General features: G+C 35.3%; 1 protein-coding gene across 1 annotated transcript in view; it reads right to left on the bottom strand.

The window, feature by feature from the left end:
* Positions 1 to 16,472, bottom strand: part of LOC110021094 (switch-associated protein 70) — a 40,791-nt gene extending 24,319 nt beyond the window's left edge. Inside the window, exons 1-7 of the mRNA XM_020719430.1 lie at positions 16,259 to 16,472; positions 16,050 to 16,154; positions 10,768 to 10,829; positions 10,608 to 10,691; positions 10,483 to 10,514; positions 10,289 to 10,370; positions 5,763 to 5,991 (exon numbers count right to left, since the gene is read on the bottom strand). Of these exons, the coding sequence (XP_020575089.1) occupies positions 5,763 to 5,991; positions 10,289 to 10,370; positions 10,483 to 10,514; positions 10,608 to 10,691; positions 10,768 to 10,829; positions 16,050 to 16,154; positions 16,259 to 16,282 (618 nt within the window). The 5' untranslated portion in view covers positions 16,283 to 16,472. The remainder of the gene's footprint in view (positions 1 to 5,762; positions 5,992 to 10,288; positions 10,371 to 10,482; positions 10,515 to 10,607; positions 10,692 to 10,767; positions 10,830 to 16,049; positions 16,155 to 16,258) is intronic.
* Between the last annotated feature and the right edge of the window lie 3,174 nt (positions 16,473 to 19,646).

The raw sequence follows: 19,646 nt of genomic DNA, 5'->3' as shown, positions 1-19,646 counted from the left end.
CAAATAACGGTGCAGGCAATGTGAATCGTGGCGATCAGACGCGTCGACTCTCCGAATTGCGAAGCCGGTGCGCGCAGGAGTGCGAATTGTGCAGAAGGCCACCCTAAGGCTCGGAAAGGTCCTATAGGAATCCATTTTGGGTTTCCTCATGCCGGTTTCATCCTTCTAAGTGTTAGAAGTCGATACCGCACACGCGAAACTCCAAAAGAGGACGGAAATAGGCTTGGGTTGCTTTAACCGCGAGCCTTACTTGTGCCTTGGGTTGTCTTTGGTCGTGGGCTTTAGCAGTTGTCCCTTGCTACCTTTAGCCGTGAGCCTCTTTTGGCCTTGGATTTCTTTAGCCGTGAGCTTTAATAGCTCCCCTCTTTTCCTTTTTGTTGCCCTGGCCGAGAGCCTTACCTGTTGTTCATCTCTTTATAGTAACCCCGGTCGTGAGCATTTATTTAGTTTTATGGGAAGATTTTATGTTTATTTGATATGTGAGGCTATGGATTAATTTGGAAGTTGGAAGATTTTGATATCAACTTTGAGATTTTGGGAAGATTTGCAAGCTTTATTTGGGGAGAGCATTTGGTTGATTTGATTAAGCCTACGTCTTTGGGGTTTGGAAAATCTGCGCAAAGTGGCATTTTATGTTTGTTAGGAAAGACCTCGGGCTCTACTTTTCCAGGTCTTTTCGACAGGAGTTTTTGAGAGCTGACCTATTCTCCTTTTCGGTGTTTTAGATGGATCACCATCTCCCCTCTCTCACCCCATTTTTGTTCTTTTCTTTCCTTGCTTCTTGATTCGGTTTTCGATGCTTATGTCCGATACATAAATGTCCACGTATAGCCTCTTGTTATACGTGAAACCATCAAGCAAGATCGTAAGTAGTTTGTTTTGGGGCGTAGGGTGTTGACGATAAAGGCACACCGAAGATAGAGCAGAAAGATGTTCTATCCTATAACATCAAGATCCAGACATTTGATGAATAATAGGATATGGTATCTTTCACCGACATAAGTCTAGCGGGAGTTGGCTCGAACCTCCTCAGATGATTAGCAGTCCCACACCCGACAATGTAATCGACTCGTTGACAATGAAAATTTCTAAAAAAATATATAATAAGTTCTAATAAACCTTTTTCAAGCAAAAACATACTTTTCTACGAAACAAAATTTGATAACACTTATTTGCATGTTTAAAATTTGTGTGCATGTCAAAAACATAAATTTAAAATACATTTTAAAATTGATTGTCCACCTGACGAATACCTGTTTAGGCTGGGAAGTAGCCCTCTAGGTGAGGTTCAGGACACACTTCTAGACGAGTGACGGGTTCTATACATTCGGGTGACCGAGTAGCCTTCGTGGACTTTCGAGTACATATACATATATCTGAGCCTAGCCCTACACAAGTGATTGCAATCCCCCTTACCCGAACTTTTTGTTTTATCGAAGCTTTGGACAGAGCACTTGTATTTCTTTTTTTTTCTTTTTTTTTTTAGATTTCCCCGAGATTTTTGAAGAAGTTTACTTGAGTCTTTTCTCGTTGATTTTTCTCGAGTTTTTGGTCATGAGTCGTCGTTACACTTTTCTTGGGATTTCTCGGATGGCTTTTCTTCCAGACTTCATTTTTTGCAATATATTTCAGCTTGTTATATTCAAGAAACGGTGGACCCCACGGGCGTACAGGTTCGTTTTACATTTACAGAATGTTATTCTATTCTTGTTTATACCTGCTACTGCCCTGTACAGCATGTTATTCTATTCATGTTCCTACCTGCTACTGTTCTGTACAGCATGTTATATTATTCATGTTTCTACCCGCTATTGTTCTGTAAAACATGTTACACTGTTCTTTTTACTGTACTTGCTACCGCTCTATAAAGCATGTTATACTTTTCCTTTTATTATACCTGCTATTGTCATGTATGGCATGTACACTGTTTCTTTTATTGTGCTTTCTACTGTTTGCCCTGTACTGCACATTTTTATATTACATAGTCTTAAACATGTCTCATTTCCATATAGGATGTTTAGAGGACTATTACCATAGGGTCGTTTGATTTGACATCATAACTAGTAAACTTGAACTCGTCACGACAATGAGCTTGGAGTTAGTGCGGTGGGCAGCACGACCATCTTCAACAGCAGAATATGTCTTCCCCAGCTAAACCATTCCTAGAATTAAAACAACAATCCATAGGATTTCGAGGTTGTTCGTCTAGTGCAACATAAATCCTCAATATTTTCGTTAAGCATTTGTGTAGCTCTGTTGTACGATCTAAGCCCTAACTCGTTTCAGGATTCTGAGGTTGTTGTTCGTCACGACCTAAATTCTCACATCTTTCAGGCTATTTGTATAACCGTTTCACACGAATGTAAACACTAATTAAATAAAACTGGCAAGATGAAACATTTGAATATTCCTCTTCGAAACTGAAGCCAAACCATAGGGTAGACTGGGAAGCCACCGAGAATCTCCTCTGGATCTGTGGCATCCCCTAGTTCTTGATCCTTTGGATCCTGTAATAAATGTTCCAAGTTTGAATCATTCCCTTTTGCACACCTCTTTGTTCAATTTCATTGAAAAGTCTCATTTTTTTGAAGTCCTTGAAGATAATTTTTCCTGATTTTTTATCGAGAGTGTTCTTAAGTGATTTCGGTCATTTAAGATGTAATTAACTATAGGGGCTTGCCCTTATAGGAAGCTTTTCCGAACCCAGCTTAAAATAAACCCTATTTAATTTTTCATATTAAATACGAGAATTTGTCGCAAATAAAACGGTTTCGCAGACCAAACGGACGTCATATATATCTTAGTTTATCTGATCGAGCTTCATCCTCAAGTCTTTCATCCTCAAGTCTTGTGTTTATCAAGTCTTGTGTTTATCCCTCAGGATAGATACAGGATTTGAGGTAAAACGCTCATTTAAACTATGAAAAATATGGGGGGGGTCAGTTTGATTTTCATATTTGATTTTCTAAACTTGAACCTATACGTCCTTCCGAGGCAGGTGACGGAATTTCAATTCCGGTGACCGACAGCTTCTTACGAACAACTCCCTCAAACCACAAACAAACCATCCCCACACTTTTTCCCTGCTGACAAGCCGCCTTTACGAGTTTCCCGCCAAGCTCATGTCGTTCACAACTATTGTGACATCGCTTGTCTTCTCTCCTCGCGCTTGATGCTTAGCACCCGTTCCATCCTCAGCAACTTTGGCGTCATTCCTCCACATATGAGGCGAGGGCCGCTCGGCTTGAAATTGCCTCCCTCTCCTACACGGATTCATCTTGCTTGAGATCACACTCGTTGTCCCTTCAGCATGAAACGCATGTGTTGATCTTCTCTCACCCCATCTCACGCACTTACTAGTGCTCGAGACGAGTTCTCTTAGTCTTGCTCAAACGGTTAGTACCAAATCGAAAAGCATTTTCGTTTCCAAATAGAATAATTGGCATCACAAACCCACGCTCCGGTTAAATTTTCTTTTAATTTATTTTTTAAGTTGGTACAATACACAAAATCTATAAACACTCCTCAATAATCACCATCGTCCACATCTCGTTAAGAAAATTTGATGCCCATTTATTTACAGACATTAACCAGCATCATTGCAAGCACCTCGCTGCAGCCATGACACTTGACAGTAAAGCAACAGTATCACAAATATCTCTAAGAAATCTTAATACCCTCTCAGCAAGCATCATTTTCTTCAACTTTACACAACTACGATCATTGAGACTTTCAAAATTTCAAAAGAGATAAGAGAAGCCTCATCCTTCCAAATATTACATATCACAAAAGTTAAGTGACGCCTAAATCATTAAGTAACTTCGCTAAAATTAGCCACGTCACACAACCACAATAGGATAAAGCGATAGTACCTATAGATCATAATCACTAGATTGATTCAAACCATGTGAAGTCCCTTCCACCAAATCTCTGGAGTCAAAAAATAGAACTTCTAGGTAAGCAATAATCGATCAAACTAACTCAAATCACATCCAACACCAATCTCAAAGTAATTCTACAGCCTGATTTCACTCTACAGTAACATATATCTTAAAGTTTAAGGTTCCATCCATCAACCCCTAGACAGGATGACCAGGCACGAATGTCGAAGATACTGTCTCACTTCTCAGCCCTTGATCCAAAAGACTGAATACATTTCATCTGCAAGCGCTTCCATCCGACATAGATCCCTAAGGACAGCATCTTCATCATCCGCCATATGTCCCAGCAGCTGTACTTAAACTATCCTTCATTCTCACTATTATAAAGAAAGTGAAAAAAAAACCTCTAACCCTTTCTCTCTAAAAATAGAATAGATATCACCTCTGATTCCTCCCTTCTTATACCAATGGAGAAATCTTAGTGAATCAAGTTTAGCCGATAATCTCCTTCAATCTCGAGTCACTGGAAGATATTCACAGATACTGCATTCCAGAGTTAACCAATAAACCGCTTGTTTTATTGATTGGCAGTAGGCACGATATTGCACTAAAGACACCCATCAAGCCAGATTCTGCATACACTCAATGACCAATTCCAGCATGAAAGAATAACGAAATAAATAAACTTACGTCCCAGCCATCATAATGTAATGCAGTTTTACTGAAATGTTTAAGTGTTGATCTCCAGTATATCCTGCCAAGATAAATACTACTTGCAACGAAAAGAATTACTACATATGGTTCTATTAGCCACGAATTGTATAACAGCTTTATTAAAGGCTTACCAGGGGTGATCTTGAATGAGACAAGTGTTAAAATGGTCTCCTGACTTTCAGAGGGCTATTTCAGTTCCAGAGTCTATTAAAGTGTCAATTTAGTCACTAGACTCCTTTAAATGGGAAGGGGAAGGGTGGGGGTTAAAATAGTCCTGCATGGGGACTATTTCAACTCATATTAAAGGAGTATACAGACTAATTTGGCACTTTACTCAATTTTGAACATGCCTTGGTTTTTTTTTTTTTTGGGGGGGGGGGGGGGGGGGGGGGAGTCCCTTATATTTTTTATCTCAATTTATTTCATACGGCTATAGAAACTCACCCAAACATACGTAAGGGCCTCTGAATATCCGCATTAACCTCGTATCATAGTAGACACAGCTTAATTCTCGCAACTAGATTTTGATTGACTGCTTCACCCAGAAAACTACCAAACTGCCAAACTGGCACTCTTCTGGAAATTGATACGAGTAAAAACAAATAGAAAATACTTATAAAGAGCAACATCATTATTTCAGTATTACATGCGAATTGAGTAAATAAAAGCTAAGTGAATCTGCATAAATAAATCCTGAAAAGTAGCTCATTTCTTGATTGTGACCAACAGGTTAGATGTTCAATTCACGAAAAAATCCTGTGTGTAATGCGGCGGCAAGGCTGCAAGCAACCCCCTCTCCATAACGTGTTGATAGCATATTTGAATCAAAAAATTTAAGTTGCCTAAATTTCAACCAACATACCATAACATGGAATTTAAATATAGGGGCATTTACATACATAGCACACAATTCTTAGGTATTTACGTATCCCACACCTAAACTTCCATATTTACATGCATAGCACTCAAATTTTTAATATCACATTAAAATAGCACTATTACTGCTTATTAAAGAAGAAATACATATTTTCATGCATACATTTAAAGTAATAAAATGTTGTGTAAATAGGAAAGGTTAGGTGAGAGAGACGTAAATACATAAGAATTGTGTGCTAGGTATGAGAACAAGTAGTATTGAAATAAACTAATAGAAAACCAATGGCGTACCTTCATTATCGTAAGATCATCCAAATGGCCTTCATTTGCCTTGATTGACATTGATCCTAAAGCAGCTCTCAGAGATATCTTCATGGCAGCTTCAATTTCTTTGGAAGCTTCCACTGCAGTTGCATTGGCAGCTGCTACCACAGAAGCAACAGTTCCCAACTTCGCAGAACCACTGCCACTCAAGGAGCTCACAGCTTCCTTATGGGCCTTTAGGACCAACTGAGACGCACTGTTAGATGAAGAGGGTGATGGGGGAAAATGAAATACGTGAGGAAAGCTTTAAAATCTGTCTGCATAATCATAAGTTAATAAAACAGATGGAAGGCTAATAAACTCCAAAGTTAATAAAACAGAGAAGGCTAATAAACTCCAAAGTTCATCTTATAACGGAGAGATGATACCAAAAATAAATAAGAGATCATTTTGATGGTATAACTAAAAAATACGTAGTAATAACACAGCATTGCTTACTTAAAAAAGGCAAGGAAGCTGCTCCTATCTATCAAGTGCTACCAGACAATTTTTTTTTTTTTTAAGTCAGAAGCATTTCATATAAAAAATTGGGAAACCATGCAAACATATCAATTAGACTAGAACTTAGTGGTCCATCCCACCCTGCCCTCCTAAACTCTGACGCCTTAAGCTCTAGGATTTCTACTTCCAATGTAAAATGAAAACAAGCGAGATAATTATTTTTATACATTTCTAATGAGATGTAAATGATTTAATGACACAAACGTGAGATTAAACCTTTAAATCTCGCAGGGAAGAAAACCATCTAATGCACAAAACGATACTACTAAAGGACATGAATAGACATAAGATAAAAATCAATTTCTAGTGATATTTTTTATTTCCGTATGAATTTTATTGAAGATTAATGAAATCAACTGAGACGCACTGTTAGATGAAGAAGGTGATGGGGGAAAATGAAATACGTGAGGAAAGCTTTAAAATCTGTCTGCATAATCATAAGTTAATAAAACAGATGGAAGGCTAATAAACTCCAAAGTTAATAAAACAGAGAAGGCTAATAAACTCCAAAGTTCATCTTATAACGGAGAGATGATACCAAAAATAAATAAGAGATCATTTTGATGGTATAACTAAAAAATACGTAGTAATAACACAGCATTGCTTACTTAAAAAAGGCAAGGAAGCTGCTCCTATCTATCAAGTGCTACCAGACAATTTTTTTTTTTTTTAAGTCAGAAGCATTTCATATAAAAAATTGGGAAACCATGCAAACATATCAATTAGACTAGAACTTAGTGGTCCATCCCACCCTGCCCTCCTAAACTCTGACGCCTTAAGCTCTAGGATTTCTACTTCCAATGTAAAATGAAAACAAGCGAGATAATTATTTTTATACATTTCTAATGAGATGTAAATGATTTAATGACACAAACGTGAGATTAAACCTTTAAATCTCGCAGGGAAGAAAACCATCTAATGCACAAAACGATACTACTAAAGGACATGAATAGACATAAGATAAAAATCAATTTCTAGTGATATTTTTTATTTCCGTATGAATTTTATTGAAGATTAATGAAATCAAATAATTATGATATTATGTGCACAAAGAAAAGCATGTAAATAGCAAATCTAAAATACACCATACACATCATCAATCAATCAATATTTAAAAGGTAAAATAAGAAGAGTAAGAATAAACTAAACAGCAAGCCTCTTGCTTGATCAAAAATATCACTCATCCTCAAGTGCTCAAAGTCTCACACTTGATCAAAAAATGTAAGTCCCAAAAGAACAAACAAAGCTTCATATCCATAAAACTAAATTTTTTTTAAGCAGACTATGTTTACATGCCTCAAAACATTATTATTTATAAACTATTGCCCCAGGAAAAATAAATTGGCTGAACAAATTAAAATGTATTCATCCTCGTGCAGCCTATTTGGCCCATTGGTTAAGAGCTTTGTCTCTACCTTCCATGTCTTGAGTTCAAGGCCAAGCACATATGGGCATCTCAGTTAAATAAAAATTGCATTAATCCAACCATAGCAAACCACAAGAATAAGCACAGTATGCTACTCTCGCAGAAATCCAGCTAATATTCCAGTAAAATAAGACAAATTATAGTCAGAGAAATGAAATGTCATGAGAACCTATAGTCAAGTAAGGAGAAGTTTCAGACATAGCAATAGCTTTGTAGAATAGAAACTTCAGCTAACAACAGACTCTAAATAACCCCGAGAGATGAGAACCACGTATTAAGGTAAATATTCACATCATTTTTGTTGCCTTGAAAATATTATTTTATATTACAATGAATATGAACAAATATACTCGCGTTCTTGTAAAGACACGTGAATAATCAATCAAATGGAAGCAAATATTTCCATCTAACAAGATATCTCTGGCTCCACCATCAGTAGTAGCCATTACATCATAATTAGGATGGATCATGAATTTAGATCAGAAATTTACAAGATGATACGGTGGAGATGAAGTAATATGAAAGGGTTCTAAGAAGGGAAGAATCCAAAACATTAATTGATGGCTCGTGATATAAAATCGTAAATGATGTATTAAAATCGGATTCATAGCAAAATTTTCTGTAATATCTAATATGCAATCTTCGATATATTATGTGGTTCAAGCTTTTGGCAACTAATTTCTTGAAAGTTCTTACAGCCAATATTTCAGCATTCAGACTAACCATTATGTTCCACCTTTTCAAACTTCATATATCTTCTACTCATCCACATTAGACCTGCTACTATTTTAAATAGCAATAAATATCCCATAAAAATTTTACATAAATATTGAAAGGTAAATAAAAACACATGTAATGTTCTAATATCTATTTTAGAACTAAATCATAGCGGAGATAACGAAGATAACATAGGATTTCAAATTACCATGTAGTTGACATCATATTTAATGATATTAAATTTTTTCTTTCCCATCCATATTCTATAGGATTTAGTCCTAACATATGAGCTCTTTTACATTAAGTGTCGACCATCCGATTAGGGCTGGGGCTGTCATAAAAGCTCGTTGTTCGCGAACAGCTCGTGTTCGGCTCGTTAAGTAGCTCGTGTTCGGCTCGTTAGTTAAGTAAACGAGTCGAACACAAACAAGTTTTTAAAGCTCGAATTACAAATGAGTCGAACACGAACAGCTCTTTGTTCGCTCCTGTTCGACACGTTTTAGCTCGAAATAAAAAATATATATAATTATTTAAATAATAATATATTACATATATTATTTATTTATTAATATTATATATATATATATATATATTTAGAAGGTAACATTGTAACATCTTTTTTTGTCTGATGGTGATATCCTTACAACTTCAACCCACAGTTTAACAAGTCAATTTTGAGCCGAACACGAATATTTAAATCAAGTCGAACACGAACACGAATATTTAAATCGAGTCGAACACGAACACACTGTTCACGAGCCGATTTCAAACACGAGCAGTTTCGAAAGAGCCGAACACAAGGCAAGCCTGAGCTCGCTCAAGCTCGATTCGTTTACAACCCTAAACCGATGACCAAACTAGCAAAGTAGATGACCCGGTTAGGAGACTGGATATTTTAGATTTGACTTATGTTATAAAAGGTAGAAGTAAATCTAAAAAGACTTGGGCATGTTGTATAAAAAATGATCTTAATTTATTAAAATTAAATGAAAATACGACACTCAATAGGACATAATCGACACTCAATAGGACATAAGACATAATGAAGAAAAAGGGTTCATGTAGTCGACCTCACTTACCAGGATAAAGGCTTCTTGTTGTTGTGTTGCATAGGAGCTCTTTTATTGGTCTTTTAGAAGAAATTTCTACTGACAAGGTGGTGACTGAACTAAAATTAATTAAAATAATTAACTACCCTTGGTTCAAGATGAGCTCAGGGTGGTCTTTAACTTGTATAAATTAAGTTAAAATGACTACAAACAGATCATTAAGAACTAGGAACCAAACCAAATTCCCTTCTATGACTTAAGATAACCTTAGATCACCCTTAGAACCCTTACATCCTATAAACTAAAAATAGAAACCAAAGCATTAGGATTTGTCCTAGGAGTCTCTGTACCTCCCCTTAACTCGCCCTTGAACCACCATAGGCCAAATTGAATTCAATCAACATTAAAAGTGTTCAAATCTGTGCCCAGACTTTAGAATGCCATCTCATGAGATTCCAAGCCAAGCATGGCTTCACAAGTTCATTGGACTCCCTCAGCCCAATATGACTCAAAAGGGGTAAGCATGAACCAAGGCCACCCAAAACCAAGTTTATTTGATAATGCTATGGATCTTTGCGGAATTTCATATCTAAACACCAAGCCATTGAAAAGACATCAAGTATCACAAATGGAGTTGACTAAAACCATCATATGACTGCTATTATTGTTATTTAAATAAGTCCTCTTTTGCCTGGTAAACATGTAGCATTAGAAACTCTACCTTAACATAGCATTCAAAGAGTAAAAAACAAAAAATAAAAAATTCTTAATCACGCAAAGTTATAGCAACACAAGCTTACTGTAAAGTGGATACCCAGGCTCGCGCAGCACCAGGAGTTTCTGCACAAAGGAAGTATTCCTTTTTCTGTGGAGTGCCAATATCTTAATAATCAATTATTGAGTAGTTGGAAATAATGGTAGAAACAACAAGACAAATAGAGCAAAAAACAAGAGCTAGAAAATAATTCATGACAACATGTAAGTATTGGGATACAGAAACAACAGCCATCATATTTTGGCAGACCACTGCAGTACCAAGGAGAAAATAGCCCAGTGAGTAACGACTTTGAGCACTAAACCAAAGGAAAAAGAATGTGTAAATGTGAATAAGAGTGTAACTGGAAGTTCACAGGAGAGAGAGTAATGGTGCTGCCTGAATCAAAAAGAATTGATCCCTTAACAATGGGCTCATTCCTCCGTATCCTGCCAACCAGCTGATTAACTATCTTATAAACAGTAGAGTATTGAAGTAGAAGCTTTTAATAAACTGCAATAATACTTATATTCCATTTTTCCAGTGGTAGGGTCAAGGATCAACCATCTCTCATTCCATTTCCTTAGCTGCATGAAAAAGAAGGAACCAATAATTATTACTGCTTAAAGCCATAAAACACATAACATAGCTAACACAAAACCACTAGATGCACCCCAAATTCAATTATGTCAGTGAGCGTTAAAATGAGAAAATCTTCAGAAAATACATTTCCTTATAAATCAATATTGCACATGACATGTTTGTCAAGATAACATCATTATCATCTTCATTAGCTTTATTCAAACTATTTTGGGCAGGATAAGAAATCATTCCCAAAAAATATATTGGATTTTCCTATGAAATGAACCGACTGATCATAATCAATAATTTAAGCAAAATGCCAATTGTAAATAAAATCAGATTTAGAAAATATATTTTCTATAAAAGCAATATTTTTTATGAAACCAGGATTAGGGCAAAGACATTTTATGGATCCAAGAGTTGGCGTAAGAAGCTGTTATGCAAAAATTACAATATTAAGATGGATGGGAGCCAATTCTGAAAAAGGATAAAATATCGATTGAATACAATAAACGAATTATTGGAGTAAAATTTATTAAAAATAAAATACTTTGTAAAAATTGATGTGATTTTGACATATGAAACACATGATTAAAAAAAAATGTGCCTACCAGATGAGTAAATAAAATTAGTGTGAAGATTAGGAAGGAGACGATGTGAAAGAAAGGTGATTAGGATAGAAGTTTTTCAAAAGGATTTGCAAAGAATAGGTTTACCACATTAGTACTAAATAGGAAAGAAATAAAAATGATGATTCATGCAGTTGAACCCTAGGGATAAAGCTAATGATGATGATGATGATGATTAAATACAGAACTCCAATGACATGCTGATGGATTCAAAGGGCACAAAAGATTCAATGCCCAGCACATTTCTAGAGATTTATCTGCCACTTAAGGAATACTGATTGGCAAAATTTGTATAATAATGTCATAAAAAACATAAAACTAGTACACAAGGTCCAAAATCTTGGGCCTAATGACCAAACTATAGCTGGACAAGATATTAAACGGAGTCACCCCAAAATATAATATATTCATCAACAAAAACAACAAGCCTTTATCCCACTAAGTGGGATCGGCTACATGAATCCTTTTTCTCAATTGTGCCATATTGTGTTTCATATTTTCATTTAATTCTAATACACCAGGTCATTTATTTATACAATATGCCCAAGTCTTTTTAGGTCTACCTCTGCCTTCTTAACATAAGTAGAACCTAAAGCATCTCCTCTCCTAATCGGATCATCAGATGGTCGACGTTTAATGTGACCAAATCATCTAAGACGACTCTCTCTAATCTAATTTGCCACTAAAGCTACAGCAACCCTATCACTGAGATATTCATATAAAAATGTAAATATAATATATACTCGTATAAAATATCAATAGAAAAACATAAATATTCAAAGTTACTTGAGTAATTTTTAAAAATAAAAACAATCAAATATTTTAGTGACTTTTTCCTACCTCAAAGCTCGAAGCTGCAAAAGAACGACTAAAACTTCGAGTCAATAAGGCAAACCCAGGCTCATTAACTAGCCAATTAACATTATGAAAAAAGAAGGTCTTGAATAGTGATTATACAAAAAGAAAAAACTTCCATGGCTCTCATTCCTCTAGTGCATGATAAAATACTTTTGAGTTTTGAATGACAAGTACAAATTTTATCAATTTGCGTGAAATGTATGTAGCACCTTTTTTGGTACAAAAATCAATATCCATAATATTAAGGCACGATGAGAGAGAATTAGGCTCCCATTTTAAACCCTTTCTCTCTCTCCCTCTCCTAAAAAAATATGGGATTTCAAAATCCTCAAACAAAACTTTAGCTTTTAATAAATGGCATGCATAAAAAATCACACCCAAATTCCAAAAGAGAATATGAAAGATCACCTAATATAATAAAATAATAATCAACATTCTTATTATTAATTTAAAAATGAAAGAGAAAAAATAAAACCCTTTATCCCACTAACAAAGAAGTGGACCGAAAATCTAAATTCTTTCTTAAAAAAATTCAGATTTTTTTTAATAAATCTGAAGTATCGCTCGACATTAAATGTAAGAAAAATTTAGATAAACAAAGAAATATACCTCTTCTCTAAACTCCAAAGCTGCTCACATCCAAGCACAAAAAAACCCCATTGCATCTCTGCTATTAAGGGATTTCATTATTAATAATGGCAAAAATCACCCAAATCCCTTCCTCTTCTTGGAACTCCTAAACTGATATTTGGCATATTCATTATCACGCTTAAAATAATTACCTCCCTACGAAAACCCTTGCCCTCTCAAACATATGATCTCCTATGGTTGATCTATCTTCTCCATGGAAACCACATCTCTTGATCAAAATTGAAGCCCTGCGATTTTTCAAACAAGATGATAAAGAGACATAGAGGATATCTTAGGTGCTTCCTTTCTTCTATATCAAACAAAAACAATGTAGGATGCAGGTATGCTGATTTTAAATCAAAACCTACCCAATCAAAAGTAAGAATCTCATTCTATTCACAGGATAAAGTGGTAATATTTGGGGTCCTTTGGTTATTGCCTAAATTACGAACAAATGCATAATCATTTAACCGAATCAAGTCACCACTACAATGGTGCACCTCAATTAATGTTGTTTCATTAATTGCAATTAATTTTGTCTTACTCTAAACATCTTCAGAATGCCATAGTTGCATCAAATTTTAACGACTGCAACTAGCATTGGTGTTTTCCCTTGCTCCATTGTACCAACTCACATTTCTGAGAACTTACATGCTCTAAATGGTTGTGGATATTGATAGTCATGGTCAACCAAGCACACTTCAATGGTATGTTACATGATTGTTTTTATTTAATTATTTTTTAACTACTGCAAAAGTAGCTTACTATAATACCATTCTCATGACATTTGAAAGTGTCTTTACATTGATTTAGTTGCAACTTCATAATTTTTAGCATGTGGATGACAATCAAAAAATTCCAATTTAATAAATCCTGGATACAAGTTCTCTAATCTATTTTAATTAATTTAAGTATTCAATTTCATTAGTTGGTGTAGTGGACTGTAAATCCATCAAAATTTATAGATAACAATAATAATAATACTATGTGTGTGTGCGTGCAAGTTTATAATTTTGAGCCTATATATGACGACCGCAAATTTCCACTTCAATTTGTTTTGGGCGGGGGTTGAAAAAGAGTGTTTAGCGAGTAATTTTCCTTTGAACCTAAAATGAAACATTGAACTTCATGTTATTAAACTACATGATTCAGTAATTTTACTCAATTTAAAATTGCGAAATTGGAAATTAAGATGTTTTTTGTACGTGTGGTCATGTGTAAGCTTCAAAGCGTTTTGAGGCATGAGATTTAAAATTAACGAATGACTCCAAAAGAGAATTATTGTATTAAGTTCACAACATGTAGTAAGAAGTAACATATTAGCATCCTATTACTAGATTAAAATGTAACATATTAACATACAAATATCAACTAATAAAAAAAAAGTTATACAAATATAAAAATCAGACATATTAATATAACAATTCAAAATAAGATTGATTCAATCAATCAGTCTAACACTCTTAATAGTATCCATCAAAATAAAAACACAACAAGTCACTACAGTTAGAATTTCTAAATTCAAAAGTTTGCATCATTTTTATCACTTAATGAGCCTTCCTTAGAATCATCAGCACAATGATTTATTTTCTCTCGCACATCATCCTTATTTTTCATTCCTCATCTTAAATCTCAATCATCTTTATTTTATTTAATTAATATTAATTAATAATAATATTTATTAGATTTTAAAGCAATGACGCTTGATAGTAACGACTTCAAACACATACTCAATTTTGTCTTACATGGTTAAGTAAGAAATGTTCAATAGATTTATTTTACTTATACTAATTTTAAGAAAAACCCTAGACCAAATTGTGGGCACCTCACTAGAATTGAGGTAATGTGAAGCCTCATTGTAGTACACAATGAAGCATAAAACTTATTGCAATTTAAAAAATATATAATTGAGGTGAGGCTTGTGCAATTTAAAATCATGATTTTAGTTAAAAAAAATGAAGTCGTGCTCAAGCACATTCCAATGAAAATTATAGCTTATCCTTACTCAGCATTCATGAATTGAAGTCCTGCCATTAACCCTCTATTTAAAATATTAGTTTTTTAATATTAAGCATATGATTGTATTGGTCTCTATAATTGTTTCTATTATCTTTAGTAATGCGCATTAATTCATAAAACTATGTGCATTGCGCATGGATCCTACTAATTAAAAACAAAATGGATTATTTTCAATTAAAGGTTGAACTAAATACATATCATAATATTTTAACAGTAGGGAAATAAATCTATGCTACTATCTCAGAACTCCTAAAATTCATATAAGGACTAGCAAAACGCGGCGTGCTCAAAAAAGTCTTTATAAAAATTAACAGATCAAATTGCATAAAAATTTGTAAGCGGTTTGATAAATTCAAGCTCAAACAATTGATACAAGAACATGCAGTTTTACAAGTGAATGAGATGAGCTTCACAAGGTTAAATAGCCTCAAAGCAAGCATTTTAACTTATAGTCCCTGCCCATTCCACTGTCTTAAAGGATTTTAAATTAAATAGTCATTAAACATTACAAAGAAATATGGCGACCATGGTATATTCAGTGAAATCCAGTGAAATCCCAAATTCAACCCCCAGGCAAACTCAAAACATGAGTAAAGATAGATTAAACCTAATCAAACAAGGACTATTTCATCAACTCTTGCTTAAAGTACACAGCCTAGGCTTATCAAACACATCCCCAGACAAATTTACATCAGAGAATGCTCAAAGGATGGCTACAAGGATGATAAGGAGTAACAATGAAAGAAACAGAAAATAGCACCAAATGGAGCCTATAACAAAAGAAACAACAGAAACACCAGATGAACAGAACATCAACAGCATGCCAACATAACAAATGTGGAAAACTCAATCCCCCTGTCGTTCCATTCGCCGGAAGCTATTCCCTTCTTAAAACATATATTGCAGCTCGTCCCCATTCTAATTAACAAAAAAATTCCAAATCGAGTCCTGTATTAGTTCTAGCATTTCGCCCCCAAAACTGCAATCAAAACCATCAAGCTCCAATACTAAACAGAAACCCGAGCCAAAGTCCGTTAGACAAAGCTAAACTCAAATTCAGTATAGAAACTGCTCGGATGAACGCCTTACAGTTTCCGATCGCTTGAGGAGCGGACCCTGCAATAAATGCCTCCCCGATCCCGACGTCAGCTGCCTCTTGATCTTCTCCAAGCTGCTCTCGGTGTCCGCCGGGTTCTGAAATTCCGAAAAAAAAAAACAATATAGAAAGAAAAAAAAAGATAAATAACTTATCTTTTACTTCGATTCATGGGATACACCAAAGGATCGATTCAACTCACTGCTGAACTTCCATTCAAGGCCATTGCGAAGGCGGATATGTCGAGAAAACAAAATTGCGACGGCAAGTGGAGGAATTCTGGATTGTAAAGAGCGAGAAATGGAGAATTTAGGGTTTTTTAAGCCTTCGAGGAATTGGAACTGGTAGTGGAAACCAAATAATTCTCGCTCGGTTAGATTCTTTCCAACATTTATTACTTGTTGATGACGACACTAACGCACTAGATTATAGTAAATTTCATGCAAAGGGGGTTTAAGATATATATAGTAATGATATGGCTTTCTTTGGAGTAAAAAATATTGGGTCTGAAGTCCATACATAAGCTACGTCGAGTCTAGAATAGAAGACGTTTTTTTTTTTCCTCCTTCCCTCGGTCTAGTGCATCACGTTCATTGTCAAGACGTAGCTTTACTTTCTACTCCGGACCCAATAATTTTTTCTTTGGGGGAGGGTTCCTGCAAATCTCTATCAAAAGTCACATTTATCGAATTGATGATATGAGCTCCATTTTGAAATCATTAAAGTTTATTGTTCTTACCATTAAACTTTCTAAAACATTCGAGAGAACTGTTTCATCAAACAAAAAATTTTTCATGCATCTGTGTTCACAGTAGTCTAACGGAACTTCACTGTCTTTACAAACAAAATTATAATTATCATAGTTAATGAGAACACAACTAAGGTTTAAAAAAAAAATTTGCTATTCCTTACAATTGATTATAGTAACAATAATAATTCATAATTATTTAGTGACACGTGCCATGGAAATTCCTGATAGGAGGTTTTTGCCCAAGGAGAATAGGTTACCCAGAAGACTTGAAATTGACGAGGATTGATTAGAAGGCCATTGTGGAATACTGGAAAATTTCAGTGGCATTAACAAATATACCACCCAATTCTTATGTATTTACATATCTAACATCTATATTTAAAAAAAAAAAAATTTGAGGGGCGTTTACAAACATGCCAGCCAATTTTTATGTATTTACAAATCTAAATCTAAATTTTCTTTTTCACATTTATATAAATCAAATCATTATGGTAATTTGTATTATTTATTTATTATTAAATTAATTTGAGCCAAAAGAAGCCTAACAAGGTCGAACAAAAGTTTGTTCTTGTTCGGCTTGTAGGTAAATTGAGCTAAAAGAAATTATATTTGTTACATTCATTCGCTTAAAAAGCAAATCAAGCATGAGCGACTTAGTGAGCTAAATGAGTTGTTCACGAACAACAAGTTTTTTTGACAAACCTAACTATGGGTTACATCGTCCTAAGGTAGTCACACAATTTCAAAAGGTAATGTTGTTTTATTTTATATATCCTAGCTTTTAAATCTAGCTATGTGTACCTAATAAACTAACCTAGGATTTTAGATTGGACTAATCTAGATATTGTGTAACTCTCTGTTTTATTTCTGCATTGGCCAACCTATGGTTCATGTCAAATCTACCTAGGTTTGATTCTCGTTTTCTAAGTTGAAAAGTTTTAAATTTTTTTTAGGGTTTAGTATTTAGTTTGTTGTTTGTTATGATTCTTACGTTGTCAGTCATAGGTAAAATCAAATTTATTCTAGTTTCAAAGGTTTTGCATTTTAATGTAATAAAATATTCATTAGAAGAACCTCGATGAGATGTTCTCCTCATACTTTTTTTTTTTTTTTTTTTTTTTTTTTTTTTTTTTTTTTGTGGCATATAGGAAGTGTTGTACATTGTATGCAAAGAACATGATACATGGTTGCAGTATACATAAAATATGAATTGGATGAAACATGAAACGTGAATTGAATTATACTAAAGTTACGTATACTTCATACGAAATTAAGTTAGGTTAGGCTCGGGACTCGAGCTAGGGTTGGGCTGAATTGAGTTGAGGTTGGCTAAGGTCGGTTAGGGTCAACTAAGGTCAACTAGGGTCTGCTAGGGTTAGCTAAATTTAATTAAGGCATGCTAAGGTTCAGCTAGGTTAGGTTGGGTTGGGTTGGGCTAGAGTGGGTTGGGTTGGGCTAGAGTGGGCTGGGTTGAGCTAGGTTGGGTCAAGTTAGGTAGGGTTGGGATAAATTGGGTTGGGTGGGCTTGGTTGGTTTAGGTTGGGTTAGGTTAGGCTGGGTCGGCGGGGTTGGGTTCGGTTGTGATAGGTTAGGTTGGGCTAAGTTGGGTTATGTTGAGTTAGTTTGGGCTGGGCTAGGCTAGGCTTGGTTAGGTTCGGTTGATTTAGGCTAGGTCGGGCTAGATTGCGTTGGGTTAAGTTGGTTTGAGCTAGGTTGGGTTACGTTGGGTTCAGTCTAGCTAGGTTGGGTTAGGCTAGGTTAGCTCATGTTGTGTTAGGTTGGGCTAGATTGTGACAGGCTTGGTTGAGTTAGGTTGGTGAGGTTGGGTCGGGCTAGGCTGGGTTTGGGTCAGGTAGAGTCATATCGGGTCAGGATTGGGTCGGTTTCAAGTCAGGTTCGGTACGTGTTGGTTTAGGTTCGAGCCAGGTTTGGTTCGGTGAGGTTAGGTTGGTTTCAGGTCAGGTCGGGTTTCGATCAAGTTGGGATCGGGCTAGGTTGGGCTTGTGCTAACCTAGGGCTAACCCAAACTCGAGCCTATCCTAATTACTTTAATTAACTAATTAACTCAAATAAAATTAAATAAAGAAAATAAAATAAAAGGAGGAGGGGGACATATTGGACTGACGGGCACATCACGAAGAGCACCGCAGGAAGAAGATGGGGTCGATTGGAGCACCACTAGAGAGGATGAGTGAGGAGGAGAAGAGGAAGAGTCGCGGGAATGAGGAGGAGCACTGTGCCATTTATAGGTGGCTAGGAGTGTCAGAGGCAGTGGCGAGAACGGTTGCCTCCCACGCGAAAAGGGAAAATAATGGACTTTTGAACAATTAAATTAATTCCACAATTATAAGTCAAAATTTACAAAGAATGTCATTTCCCACAACTAAGAAAATCTCATTATAACTAATGCATTATAAAAAAAATCCACTAATCAACTTTACTGTCATTTTATGAGCGGTTTCTTATGATTGTCATTACTAGACCATCATTCCTGATTTTCATCTCTTTCGCCAATTAATTAGTATTCATAGTTATCTAGCCACCATTATTCACAATCAACAGATGTTGGCAACTGTCGGCACTATTTTTGGTGTGGGGTTTGCCCGTAAGAAGCTGTCGGTCATCGGAATTGAAATCTCGTTGCCCGCTTCGGAATGACGTTTTAAAAAATTTACTTTTGAAAAAGATGAAGTCAAACTGACCCCATAATTTTCATAGTTTAGATGAAAGAGCACTTTATCTCAAATCATGTATCTATCCCGAAGGATGAACGCAAGAATTGAGAGTGAGGCTCGATCAAATAAACTAAAGAAAGTTATGACATTCGTTTGGTCTGCGA

Source organism: Phalaenopsis equestris, unplaced genomic scaffold (genome assembly GCF_001263595.1).
Source record: "Phalaenopsis equestris unplaced genomic scaffold, ASM126359v1 Scaffold000002, whole genome shotgun sequence".
NCBI classification, from domain to species: Eukaryota; Viridiplantae; Streptophyta; class Magnoliopsida; order Asparagales; family Orchidaceae; genus Phalaenopsis; species Phalaenopsis equestris.
The sequence above is the reverse complement of the archived record's forward strand: the minus strand, read 5'-3'. Positions and strand labels throughout refer to the sequence as shown.